General features: G+C 43.8%; 1 protein-coding gene across 3 annotated transcripts in view; it reads right to left on the bottom strand.

Moving 5' to 3' along the window:
• Nucleotides 1-13,254, bottom strand: part of PTPRN2 (protein tyrosine phosphatase receptor type N2) — a 1,142,627-nt gene that overhangs the window by 642,443 nt on the left and 486,930 nt on the right. For all 3 annotated transcript variants that reach the window (XM_084859285.1, XM_084859286.1, XM_084859287.1), the window contains one exon: nucleotides 6,295-6,381. In XM_084859285.1, coding sequence (XP_084715411.1) covers nucleotides 6,295-6,381 — 87 coding nt within the window. The remainder of the gene's footprint in view (nucleotides 1-6,294; nucleotides 6,382-13,254) is intronic.

The raw sequence follows: 13,254 nt of genomic DNA, 5'->3' as shown, positions 1-13,254 counted from the left end.
TTTGATGAGAGGAAAATGTTTTGCATATACTCAGAAACAAGGGGTAGTAAAAACTTACCAGGTGGCCTTAAGTAAGCCACTTTCTCAGAGTCAGTACATATGCACATCAGCAATTTGGAAATAATAACGCTGGCCTCCTTTGGGAGTATTAGAAGGATGTATAAAAGAATGTATGTAACACACTTTGAAAATGCTAAACTGCTATATAAATGCTAAGGACAATAATGACTACATGGTACAGATGAACCATGCTGAAGCAGCCAAGTACATGACTATGCAGCTTCTTATAGTAGCCTGTTGGAATGAAGGATTGGATGGTTTAAAAAAACAACAACTATGGATTATGATTTGATCTTTGTATTGCAAATATAAAGTAAATGCATCCCTTTTCCTGTCTTAATACAACCAGAAAACAAAATAAAGAAAGAAGTGGAAGAAAACAGTAGCAGCAACTGCCATAATGTTTCACATGTCAACAAGAATATACAGAATCATCAGCAGTATTGATCAAGTTATTAAAGTTGTGGCAGATTGAGCTCCTTGAGCACATCGCTCCACATTGTGAATATGAACTACTCACACATGTACACATGAATGTGACCTGGTCACAGTTATCCACGCTTTAGATCAAGGCATGATTTAGAACATCAAATGTTATATGTGGTATTTGAAAAGTCTTCAGAAACTTCCAATGGTGCAGAATATCGAAGCAAGACTGTTGACACAGGCTGGCCGGTATGATCATATAATACCTATATTGAAAGAGCGTAATTGGCTCACATTTTGTGTCTGGGCACAGTTCAATGTACACTTGAAACTATCTGGGACAAGGGTACCTGAAGACCACCTGTTCTCATACAAGTTTGCCTAGTAGCTGAGATCGTCATTGAATATACTTCTACAGGTGACCTTGCCTGTAGACTTTAGACAGGTGGTAATCAAACAGAGGGACGTTTCTCTGATCGCCCCCCAATTACGGAACTCACTCCACAAAGGAAATTTACCTTGCACTTTTGTGTTAGGTTTCAGGCACCAGAAAAAAATATGTTCTGTTCACTTGGGTGGTTAGTTTAATCTGATTTGGGGGTGTTTTTTTCTTTTTAATACTTTTGTTAACTGCCACTTTCAGAGTGCCTTTATTTGGTACATTTTTGTATACAATGGTGGTTGTTTGATATTTAGTTATTTTTATGATGTTTTATTGATATTTTGTTGACCACCTTAGATGCTATGGGGCGAGGAAAGTGGCACAATCATTTGGTTTTAAAAAATGAGAAACTTACTCTTTTTCTAAATCCTGCATAATTTAATATTATGAATCAATGTTTTCATCATCATTTCATCCCAAAACCTAGTATGTAGGAATTGAGTTTCAGGATAAATATCCAATGCTGGAACCATATAACCACTTCAGCATGTAATCTCACCACACCAGTTTGACCGTATGGTATCAGCTACTGAAACTGGGGCTGTAGCTCAGTGGCACAGCACCTGTTTTGCATGCAGAAGGTTCCAGGTTTGATCCAGGTATGGTAGGAAAAACTCCTGCCTGAAACCCAGAGGAGCTGAGCTGCTGCCAGTCAGTGTCTATAATACTGGGCTAGATGGATCAAGGATCTCAGTCAGTATAAGGCAGCTTCTTGTGTTCCAAATAAGACTACTCTTAGACAAAAATCAAAGCAGTTTCATAACACTGCTAAAATGGTCAGAGACGCAGGCAATAGCTGAACTCACGGAATGCTGTTGCCCTGTACCATACCAGGCATAACTTGATCAGCCTATTATAATTTTTAATGTGGTAGAGATAGATTTAGCTCAAACATTCACACAACTAATTCTCGTTTTCTACTTATTTGCCTCACAGGACTCAACTATTATATCTTAGGATGCTGAATAGAATGCACTATAAAAAACTATCCTATGGAACTAAAATCTAGCAAAACCAGAACTAGTAAATCAGAATAAACAAAACAAAACACAGATGCTACATCCTGCATATTGTACATTTACATTGGTTTGGTTTGTTATATAGAAATTCATACTATGAAGATAGGAGAGGAAAATATTGTTGATGCTGAGAATATTGTTACAACATACATTGTGGTGGAAATCACTGCAAGTCTACCAACAAAATATCTCCTGATATTGCCACCCACTTCATCCCCTATTATACTGGTCCAGCAATTAATCATCAGAGGCCACAGACATTCATAATTAGATTATAAAATCAAACCTATCATCATTTTATGTATGATTGCATAATTATGTCAGTATGTTAATATTCTTTTAATGGTCCCTAATGATGTAATACAAAATAATGGAATTTTTTTCACAGCTACATAATCATTAACAAAACAGATTAACCGTAACTAGCACTTCCAAAAAAAATCTAGAAAATAGCCTGAAGTGCCAGCTACGATACCAAACCCTTATTTTCACCATTTTGATACTTGGGAGTATTTATTTCCAAAATATATACATATCCCATAGCATAAATGCCACATATACCATAGAAAACTTTGGAATAATTTGAGTAAATTGCGTACAACAGTGGGCAGCTTACTACAGGCATAGAGAATACAAGAATGGGTATGGTAAGAACATAAGACCTTGCTGGATCTGGCCAAAAGTCTATCTAGTCCAGCATTCTGTTCCCACAGTGGCCAATCAGATGCCTGCCTATGGGAATTCCAAATCAGGACATGAATGCAATAGCACCCTCCTATTAGTGTGCCCCAGCAACACTATTGAGAGACATACTGCCTCTGATACTGAGGTAATATACAGCCATCATGACTAGTAGACTAGTAGCTTTATCCTCCATGATTTTGTCTAATCTTCTTTTAATACTAGCCACGCTGGTGGCTAGCACTACATCTTGTGGTAGCGAATTCCATAGCTTAACTATGTGATGTGTGAATTCTATGCAGTCCTATGCATGTCTACTCAGAAGTAAACCCCACTGAGTTCAAGAAAATTTATTTCCAAGTAGGTGTGTATAGGATTGCAGCCTAAAGACCCCAAGCCATGTCTTATTTAGCATGTGTGAAGAAGAAGCAAAAGATAAGCTGATTATCACCACAATTATAAATAACATGAAAATCAGCCACACAGTTACTCTGTCAAACATCCAAAAAGTGAAAGAAAATCATCATTTTTTTAAAGGAATTAGTACACATTATAAGTCTTTTCTGGCTGTGCTAAAACTAACTGAAAAATTACTGAATTTTTGCATGGTTCCCTTCAAAAGTATAATGCAGATCTTGGGAAACTGTACGTCCTTGGCCTTTAATTTTATTTAGCAGCTCTCTTTCCTTCTACTGTCAATGAATGACTACCCAATTCCCCCTTACTTAAATCTGACAAAACTCAACTTCTGGTTTTTCCTTGCTTTTCTATCCCCTATCTTCCTGAACACAAGCATTTTTCAGATGTTACACTAAATGTGTGATGCTGGCAGTGGTGGGGTGGTGGTGGTAGTGATTAATTTTGCATGTGCCATCCTCAGTCCTGACAACCACATGTCCAAATGTTACATGTGAATAGGGCTTTTTTTCATGCAACCAGAAATCATGGAAAAGCAGAATTCCTGACTTTACAGAAAGAGCTGTATGCACCTAGGATTTCTGCACACTTTATAATGAACACATAGAGGTCAAGAAGAGATGGGAAAGCACATGTGATTTTCCTCCATATATTCAGTGCATTTCAGAAATGTTCTGCTGACATCCCTTGTTCGTGAGGGTGCTGTTGATTGTGTACATTGCACAGGTATCTATCTGCTCTCAGTTTTAGAGTATGTAACCTATTCTCTTCTGCCAGTTAGGAAATACACAGACTCTTCTAGCATATGATGATGGCACCAGCATGGAGGCAAAGATAAGAAAGTACATTGTTCAGTCAGACTGAATATCCACACAGTCCGGCATTTTGCCTCCAGTACCAGACAGATGCCCGGGATGTCAGAGAATTTCGCCACGAATCTCAGGGAGGCCGAATGCCAGCGCATTTGGCCCTCCGAAATCGGTGGCAAAACAGTCTGCCCACCCCCCCCAGGATGGGACTTACCTTGGGTGAATCTCCCTGGCAGCGGTGGCTCCGGCGGCGGTGCGGCGGCGGCGGCCGGTCTTCTGACCGGCTGCCGCCACCACCATTTCCAAGTTAAAAAAAAACAAAAAGTGATAGGCTACGTAAAGATTTACGTAGCCTATCACGGCTAGATTTTTAAAAAATACCGTGATAGGCTGTGTAAATGTTTACGTAGCCTATCACGGCTGAGTTTTTTAAAAAAACAAAAAAACGCACGTACACAAATGGCAGCGCCCATGGGCGCCCCCATTTGCATTCCTTATTTTGGCATGTCTAGTCTACGTAAGCATTTACGTAGACTACAGCGAAAATAAGGGGAACGCAAATAGCGTAGCGTCTACGCTAATTGCATTCCCCTTATTTTCGCCGTAGTCTACGTAAATGTTTACGTAGACTAGATGTGCCAAAATAAGGAACGCAAATGGGGGCGCCCATGGGTGCTGCCATTTGCATACGCATGGTGTTTTTTTTTTTTTTTTTTAAACTCAGCCGTGATAGGCTACGTAAACATTTACATAGCCTATCATGGCTGACTGCAGGGATGCAAACAGCGGCAGCTACAGCCGCCGCCATTTGCAGTCCCAGCCAGCCAGGATTCGCGGCGGGAGGGACAGGTCGCTTCCCTCCCGGCCAGAATTTTTGGGGGGAGGGACGGGGCGCCTCCCCCCAGCCAAAATTTTTGGGGGGAGGGATGGGGCGCCTCCCCCCCAGCCAGAATTTCGGGGGGAGGGACGGAGTGCCTCCACCCCACCACGAATCAAATTTCGTCACAGGTAAGTGACTTTTGTACATCCCTAGATGCCCCTTTGAATCTCACAAGCAGGGCATGCTGGACTAGGGATGGACAAAAGTCCCTTACTTGTTCTCGAAGCTTGCTTCGTGGTGGGGGGGAGGTGCTTCGGTTCTCCCCCCGAAGTTCAGGCGAGGGGGGGGAGGCGCCCCTCCTCGCCCGGCTGAAATTCAGGCCGGGGGGGAGGCGCCCATCCCTCGCCGGCGAAATTCAGGCCGGGTAGGAGCGCCCCATCTACCCGGCCACGAAAAAAAAAGTAAAACACACACACACACACACACCCCCGTGATAGGCTACATAACAATTTACGTAGCCTATCACAGCTAGATTTCCAAAGTCAGCCATGATAGGCTACGTAAATCGTCACGTAGCCTATGCCTATCATGGGTGAATTTGAAAAAAAAAAAAGCACGTATGCAAATGGCGGCTCCCATGGGGATCGCCATTTGCGTTCCTTATTTTGACACGTCTAGTCTACGTAAAGATTTACGTAGACTAGGGCGAAAATAAGGGCAACGCAAATAGCGTGCCCTTATTTTCGCCGTAGTCTACATAAATGTTTACGTAGACTAGATGTGCCAAAATAAGGAATGCAAATGGCGGTGCCCATGGGCCGCCGCCATTTGCATACGCGCTTTTTTTTTTCAAAGTCACCCATGATAGGCTACGTGACGATTTACGTAGCCTATCACGGCTGACTTTGGAAATCTAGCCGTGATAGGCTACGTAAATCATTACATAGCCTATCACGGGTGTGGTTTTTTTTTTAATTTACTTTTTGTTTTGCAATGGCGGTGGCAGCAGCCGGTCGGGAGACCGGCCACAGCCCCCGCCCCTGACGAACCGCCGCCGAACCGCAGCCAGGACCCGCCGCCGAGAGGGACATTCAGCCACGGTAAGTCCCATCCCGGGGGGGGGAGCGGGGGGCCGGCGGAGAATTTCCCCACGAATTTCGGGGGGCCGAATGCGTTGGCATTCGGCCTCCTGAAGATTCGTGGAGAAATTCTCCGCCATCCCTATGCTGGACCTGGTAATCAGAGAGGTATGCTGCCTTTAAATATGAAGATTTCATTTTTAACTCTCATGGCTGTGGATAGATTTGTCTTAGGCTTTTGAAGCCATTTAACATCACATCTTGCTATAGTAAATTCAAGAAGTTTTTTTTTTATGAAAAAGTACTATGTTTTATATACTCTGAACCTACTGACAATCAACTTCATTTGATGACCCTCCCTCAACTATAAGAGGATGATAAAAAAACTCTATCTACACAATTTACAATTCTAAAACAATTCAGAATAATTTCATCATTGTGGTTTAATTTTTGTCTCTCCCACGATAGGATAGATTTTAGTGTAGAAGTAAATGAGAAATTAAGGGGAGATTAATAGAAGGGTTAAACTCTGTACACATACCTGATATCAGCAAACGCTGTCATCTGGAGCTTCAGAAGGCCTGCAACTTCCTTCATTAACTCCAAACCTTTTTCCTCACTCAGAGGGCTGTTGAAAGGAAGCAAGAAAACACAGCATTACGAAAATGGAACTCATCAATACATGAGAGGCTAAAAGTCCCAACAGAGTTATCACCTTGGCCTGTTAGGTAGTTTGAAAGCCAACGCTTACAGTATTCCTGTCACATAGTGATTGTGATATCGGGGGAAATGGGATCAGGTGCTTCCTGGGGCATGATGAATCACCTGAATTTTCCAGCAATAAGACAAACAATAAGGTGTAAATGGAATTGTTAGGAAGTGTAATGGGCCCAATGATGCAGGGACCAGTTCATCTTGGTCCTCAATAAAAAATGTAATGCAACTTAAAAAGGAAAGAAGGAAAGAAAAGGTGGGGGGAGGAAAATAGCAAGAGGCTGAAGACCAACAACAAAAGTAAATTCCAGGACTCTATCAAATAGCATGGGAAATCTCCACACACCAAAAAAATAATAATTAGTTTGTAAAATGAATTCTTGCCCAACAAAAGGAGACATAGATGTTATAAATTCAAAATCAAACACCAGAGCTAATTACACTGTCCTGCATGGGCTGATCAGCGGGTTAAAGTTCATTTGCCTCTGTGTGTGGGTGTGGAGCTCAAAGAATTGTCTTCCAGCCTTCTTGCATACCACATATATTTTACTGTATTCTTTGTAATTCAGAAACAGATCTAGCTGAAAACCAACATGATAAAGAAGTTCTAGGTTTATATGTGAAGTTGTTTGGGCTCATTGACAACTAAAAAAGTTGCAACTATAAAAGTGTGTATGAGCTATATGATTTTTTTGGTGCATGTCAGCAAAGTCAGAGATAACATTAGCAAATACTAAAAGTCACCTAAGGGCGCAATCCTATTCAGATAGGTGGCTCATGGCTGCCTCTGAACTCGGAGGTGACCGCCTATCCTAAGCAAGGCAGGAGAAGCACGGAGGGGATCGTGCTATCCGTGCTTCCCCTGCCCTGCTTTTTTGGCTAGATAGCCAATTGTGGCTGTCTAGCCGCAGGCACACAGAATGGGGAAGGAGGCTGCTGTACGACACGCTGGATGTGTCGTACATGCAGCTATGCTCTCCCTGCCCTGGAACACCCCCAGTCATGCCCCTTTTTGGCCACTCTGTGTTCCTCTTGCCTCAGAGGCAGCGCGGAAGTGCGGGGAGGCTGGTTCCCAGAAAATGGCATATCCTATGGCCGTCTAGCTGCTGTCTAGCGGCCATAGGATTGCTCCCTAAGTGAGCTTACTGACATTCACTATTTTATGTTCAACAAGTGGCAACATATAACAATAAATGCTAACATTCAGTCTGGGATTGTCAACATTCACCAAATTTCTGACATTTACTCACAGACATAGTATATAACTCTTATCTTTACATTTCTCTTTCTCACTTTCACACACACACGCACACACCTGTGTTCCACTGAAGGGTTGACCATGTTAGACAGTGTAGTAGAACAATGTTTGTAATTGCAGCAGGTTTTTAAAAAACAGACAAAGAAGAACTAAGCTCAAACAAAGAAAGCTATTTTGACTTTTTTCAATTTAAATGATAGGGTGCTTCATGAAATTAACAGAAAGCAGTCCTCGGGAACTTAAAACATTATAACCACTCCATTCTTTTATAGCATCCAATATCAGAGCTACTACCTCAAAATTCACTGTAAAAACATCAAGCATTATTTCAGAATTTCATAATACATTGAAATAGAAAGCCATAAAAATAGCCCTTATTTATCACTCAAGCAAATAACCCATAAGGAGTCAAAACAACAACACCCACCCCAACCCGTTCAGCCTCTTATTTTTAATTACTTCAGTGAAAAATATCTCCCATATCATCACCAATTAGTTATGTACAAGATACATGTTATATCTGCAGTGAGTTGTAAAAGTTGCTTATTAGGCTGGAAGTGCTTCTCTGAACATTTAGTTTAAGGCACCTTTAAAAGAATGTATATAGTGCCCTTAGGATATGTCAATTTCTATAATAGGATCTTTCATTTGTACCCAATCTAGGAGAGTAACATTCTTAATTCCTTCTAAATCTCATACATCCTCTACCCTAAAGAACTCAAGGAACACTCTTGTCATATATGCAGAGCTAGGATATTTGGCTAGCATTTAATATATGCTTTTTCCAGGTGTGCAATACAATTATGTTAACAACAAAAAGAGGTTTCCACAGGGAAAAATGCTGTACCTGGGTTATTCATTAAAAAGACACCCTTGAATTTCAAGGCTTGGCAGTGGGTAGAACTCTGATTCCTTACAAGTCACCATGAAAGCAGGCTGTCACAGTGACTCAGGGGCTTGTGTGTTAATTAGATCCTTCACTCCTGAGGACAGTGGTTCAAATGTGTGGGAGATGATAGGTGTCAGAAATTGGAGCAGGCTTCTTCTTCTTTTTTAACAGTGTAATATTATTTTTACCCAGAGGTGCAGGAAAAGTCATACAATATGTTGTTGGCATTTCCTTGGTATCATTTGTACGCATAAAACTATAATATTTCTGGAGGCTACAAAATAATGTGAATGTCAAAATGAGTTGCAAAAGCAATGGTGGCAAAGCTGATCAGAGCATTTTGGTGGTAATATCCAAACGGGTTACAAACACCCGCAGGAAGGTGAGAGGCAGAAATTAATACAATATTGCTCATTCACGCCTTAACTACTCTTATGGAATAGAGGTAAGTGCGAAGTAAAGTCATGTACATATACTAATACATACTCCTCTCTACAAAAAATCATAAATGAGTAAGACAAGTGTCACAGTCTTTCAGTGCTGACCAGCAAAATCCCAGAAATAATTCTGTTACTTTGATAAACCAAACAGAAACAAAATCCCCAGTATCTTCTTTAATATCATCAATTAGTATCTCTCACTGCTCATGGCTGCCGAGCAACCACTGTTCATTTCATCATCCATGCACCCCCTTGAAATGAATGCAGCAACAATGGATTACTCTCAAAATCATTAATCTCATCATGTTTTTATTCCATATGTTAGAAGGCAGAAAAAAGAATTTGCAAGGCTGTTGTTGTTGTTGTTGCAATCTATTAACATGGCTGGGATTCCATTTAGTAGGGATGTACGAAAGTCACTTACCTTTTCGCAGGTGTGATTCGCGGTGGGGGGGAGACGCTCCGTCCCTCCCCCTAGAATCCTCCCTGGCCAGCTCTGCTCCGCGGCGGCTCTGCGGAGCCACCGGCCAGGACCGTCCGCAGCCGGAGTTTCATCCGCAGCCAGGCTGCTGCGGCCGCCATTTGCATCCTGCCAGGCTGCCGTGATAGACCGTTTGCGCCACTGCTCTTTTCGTGATAGGCTATGTAAGTATTTACGTAGCCTATCAAAGTAAAGGCAGCCATGCAAATGGCATAGTGGCCGCCATTTGCGTGGCTGCCTTTACCGTGATAGGCTACGTAAATACTTACGTAGCCTATCACGGAAAGAGCAGTGGCGCAAACGGTGTAGCAGCCGCCATTTGCGTCCCTGCTCTTTGCTGTGATAGGCTATGTAAATAATTATGTAGCCTATCACAGCAGCCTGGCAGGATGCAAATGGCGGCTGCAGCAGCCGGCCAAAAGACCAGCCGCTGACGCTGGAGCCGCCACCACCGCCCCAGGTAAGTTTCATTCCAGGGGGATTCTGCAGGTTGGCAGGGGGTGGGAGGCCGTTCCACCACGGGTTTCAGGGGGCCGAATGCCAGTGCATTTGGCCTCGCTAAAATCTGTGGCGGAATTCTCCGCCATCCCTAGGATTCTTCTAAAGTTCGCATTGGTTACCATGGAGCCTACAGAACAAGTGTTAGAGGTAGATCCTAAGCCCTTTCATTTTTGTGACACATCCCAGAAACCAGTGAGACCCTTCACCAGCTCTGGGGCTTGCGCAGCAAATCTCTCCCACTGTAGTCAATGGGAGGGGTGATAAAAAAGCTGCTCCCTTCCATCGCTAGGGCTGTACGAAACTCAACCTACCTAGCTCCACTCCGGAATCCTCGACGGGGGGGGGGAGGTGATCCGTTCCTCCCCCCAGAATCCTGCCTGGCTGGCTCTGCTCCGTGGCCAGTCCACGGAGCCTCAAGCTGGGACAACCCACAGCGGTGCCTCCAGCCGCTGCCGGGCTGCTGCGGACGCAAATGGCGTCCTGCGTAGGGGACGCCATTTGCGTCCCTACACTAGCCCATGATAGGCTACGTATATATTTGTGTAGCCTATCATGGCTAAATTAGGGATGCAAATTGCGTCCCCTACACCATTTGCATCCCTGCTTTAGCAGTGATAGGCTACATAAATATTTACGTAGCCTACCACGAATAAAGCGGGAATGCAAATGGCATAGGGGACGGCATTTGCGTCTCTGCTTTAGCTGTGATAGGCTACGTAAATATATACGTAGCCTATCACAGGCTAGCGTAGGGACGCAAATGGCGGCCACTATGACGGTCGCCATTTGTGGCCACAGCAGCCCGGTAGCGGCCAGAGCCGCCGCTGCCGCTTCATCCACCACCGGAGCTGCCGCCGCATCTGCCACCAGGTAGGTCCGTGCTGGGGGGATTCCGTGGGGTGGCGGGGGGGAGGCCATTCTGCTACAGACTCCAGGGGGCCGGATTCTAAAGAATCCGGCCTCACTGGAGTCCGTGGCGTAATTTTCCGCCATCCCTACCATTCGCCCACCTATTCACAGAGAAACAGCATGTTGGCTCCTGCCAGCTGACAGCGAGAAATCACAGGCTGATAACAGGGTTGCAAATCTGTTCAAGGCTGGCTAGGAAGCGAAAAAGCGGCTTATAGCAAGGAATGTTTTACCCAGGCAGTGAGTCAAAAGTGTCGAGGCAAAGAGAAGTCCGTTGTCCAGTCTGAGGTCCAAAATACACGAGGCAACATGAGCACAGCGGTGCACAAGGTCCGAGACTGAGGCCCAGTGTGTGACACAATGTTGTTTATTCAGCAGTCTAGCTCTAGCCTGCCAACCCCTTTTAATGGCCATGACTTGAGGCAGCTGTATCCAATCAGTCCTCCTGCCTCTGACAGCCTCTCTGTCTTAAACAGACAGAGGCTCGCCTACGCTGCTCCCGGGATATGCAGCTGCCTTCGCTCTGCAGGGGTCAGTGGCATTTTGCCCTCCGAATCCTCTGGGGAGACCGCAGCTGGGCCTGGAACCTCCACAGGGAGTGAGGAGGCTCGGGCTCATTCTGTGCTGGTTCCTTCCCCTGGGTCTGGCGCCTGCCATTCCCCTTCATCCTTGGAGGAGTCCGAAGGGGGCATGACACAGCAGGGCAATGGATTGGCAGTGGCTCTGCCAGTGGATCTCCATCTACCTTCTACGTAAATGCAGGCAGAACTGCATTATAATCAATACATTAAAATAATACATTAAAATATGCCACGCTTCTCCCAGTAAAGAGCCACAGAACTATCTCCACCTGCTATCATTTCTGCTTCACAACAAATTATTGACTCTAGTGTTGTCTATGCTATAGGTTTTTCAAGATGTAATATTTATTTATTTTATCTTTAAAATATATTTCTACCTTGCATTTTGGGCAAGTCCTTCACAAAGTAGCTTACAATAAAAATGTCAAAAACAAAACAGTTGACAATAAATAAAAGTAGCATCAGATAAAAACATATACAAGAGGCAAGCAAAAAATCTTGGTGGAATGAAGTGTTTAGAGTTCAGCTTAAAGGCAGCAAGACAGGGGACCAGATGGAGTTACTGAGGAAGGGGATTCCACAAACATGGGGCCTCCAGTATGGGTGACATAGAGCAAAGGCTACCAACTGCCCACTTAATTTATTTCAAAGTATGATCTACTCCTGTAATGTATAAACAAATCCAAAGCTATAGTAAATTGTGGGTTTGTTATTCCAGGTGATTTGAAAACAAGTGGTGATGGTAATCTGTTTTTGACACTGTTTTGTTGTTGTTGTTGTTCTTCAGTCGTTCAGTCGTGTCCGACTCTTCGTGACCCCATGGACCATAGCACGCCAGGCCTTCCTGTCCTGCGCTCTCTTCCGGAGTGTGCTCAAGTTCATATTCATTGCATCGGTGATGCTATCTAGCCATCCTGTGCCGTCCCCTTCTCCTTTTGCCTTCAGTCTTTCCCAGCATCAGGGTCTTTTCCAGAGAGTTTTCTCTTCGCATTAGGTGGCCAAAATATTTGAGCTTCAGCTTCAGTATCTGTCCATCCAATGATCACTCAGGGTTGATTTCCTTTAGGATGGACTGATTTGACCTCCTTGCACTCCAGGGAACTCGTAAAAGTCTTCTCCAGCACCACAGTTTGAAAGCATCAATTCTTCGGCACTCAGCCTTCCTTATAGTCCAGCTCTCACAGCTGTACATTACTACTGGGAAAACCATAGCTTTGATTAGACGGACCTTTGTCGGCAAGGTGATGTCTCTGCTTCTTACTATGCTGTCTAGGTTGGCCATAGCTTTCCTCCCAAGGAGCAAGCGTCTTTTAATTTCATGGCTACAGTCACCATCTGCGGTGATCTTGGAGCCCAAGAAAGTAAAATCTCTCACTGCTTCCATTTCTTCCCCTTCTATATGCCAGGAAGTGGTGGGGCCAGATGCCATGATCTTCGTTTTTTTAATGTTGAGTTTCAAACCAGCTTTTGCACTCTCCTCTTTCACCCTCAACAAGAGGCTCTTGAGATCCTCTTCACTTTCTGCTATTAGGGTGGTATCGTCTGCATATCGGAGGTTGTTGATAATTCTCCCGGCAATCTTAATTCCGACCTGTGATTCATCCAACCCGGCATTTCTCATGATGTACTCTGCATATAAGTTAAATAAGCAGGGTGACAATATGCAGCCTTGTTGTACTCCTTTCCCAATTTTGAACCACTCGGTTGTTCCATGTCTGGTTCTTACTG

The sequence above is a fragment of the Heloderma suspectum genome, chromosome 5 (assembly GCF_057233095.1).
Source record: "Heloderma suspectum isolate Gila_16-S chromosome 5, 16-S_ref, whole genome shotgun sequence".
NCBI classification, from domain to species: domain Eukaryota; kingdom Metazoa; phylum Chordata; class Lepidosauria; order Squamata; family Helodermatidae; genus Heloderma; species Heloderma suspectum.
This window is presented reverse-complemented; position numbering and strand designations above follow the sequence as displayed.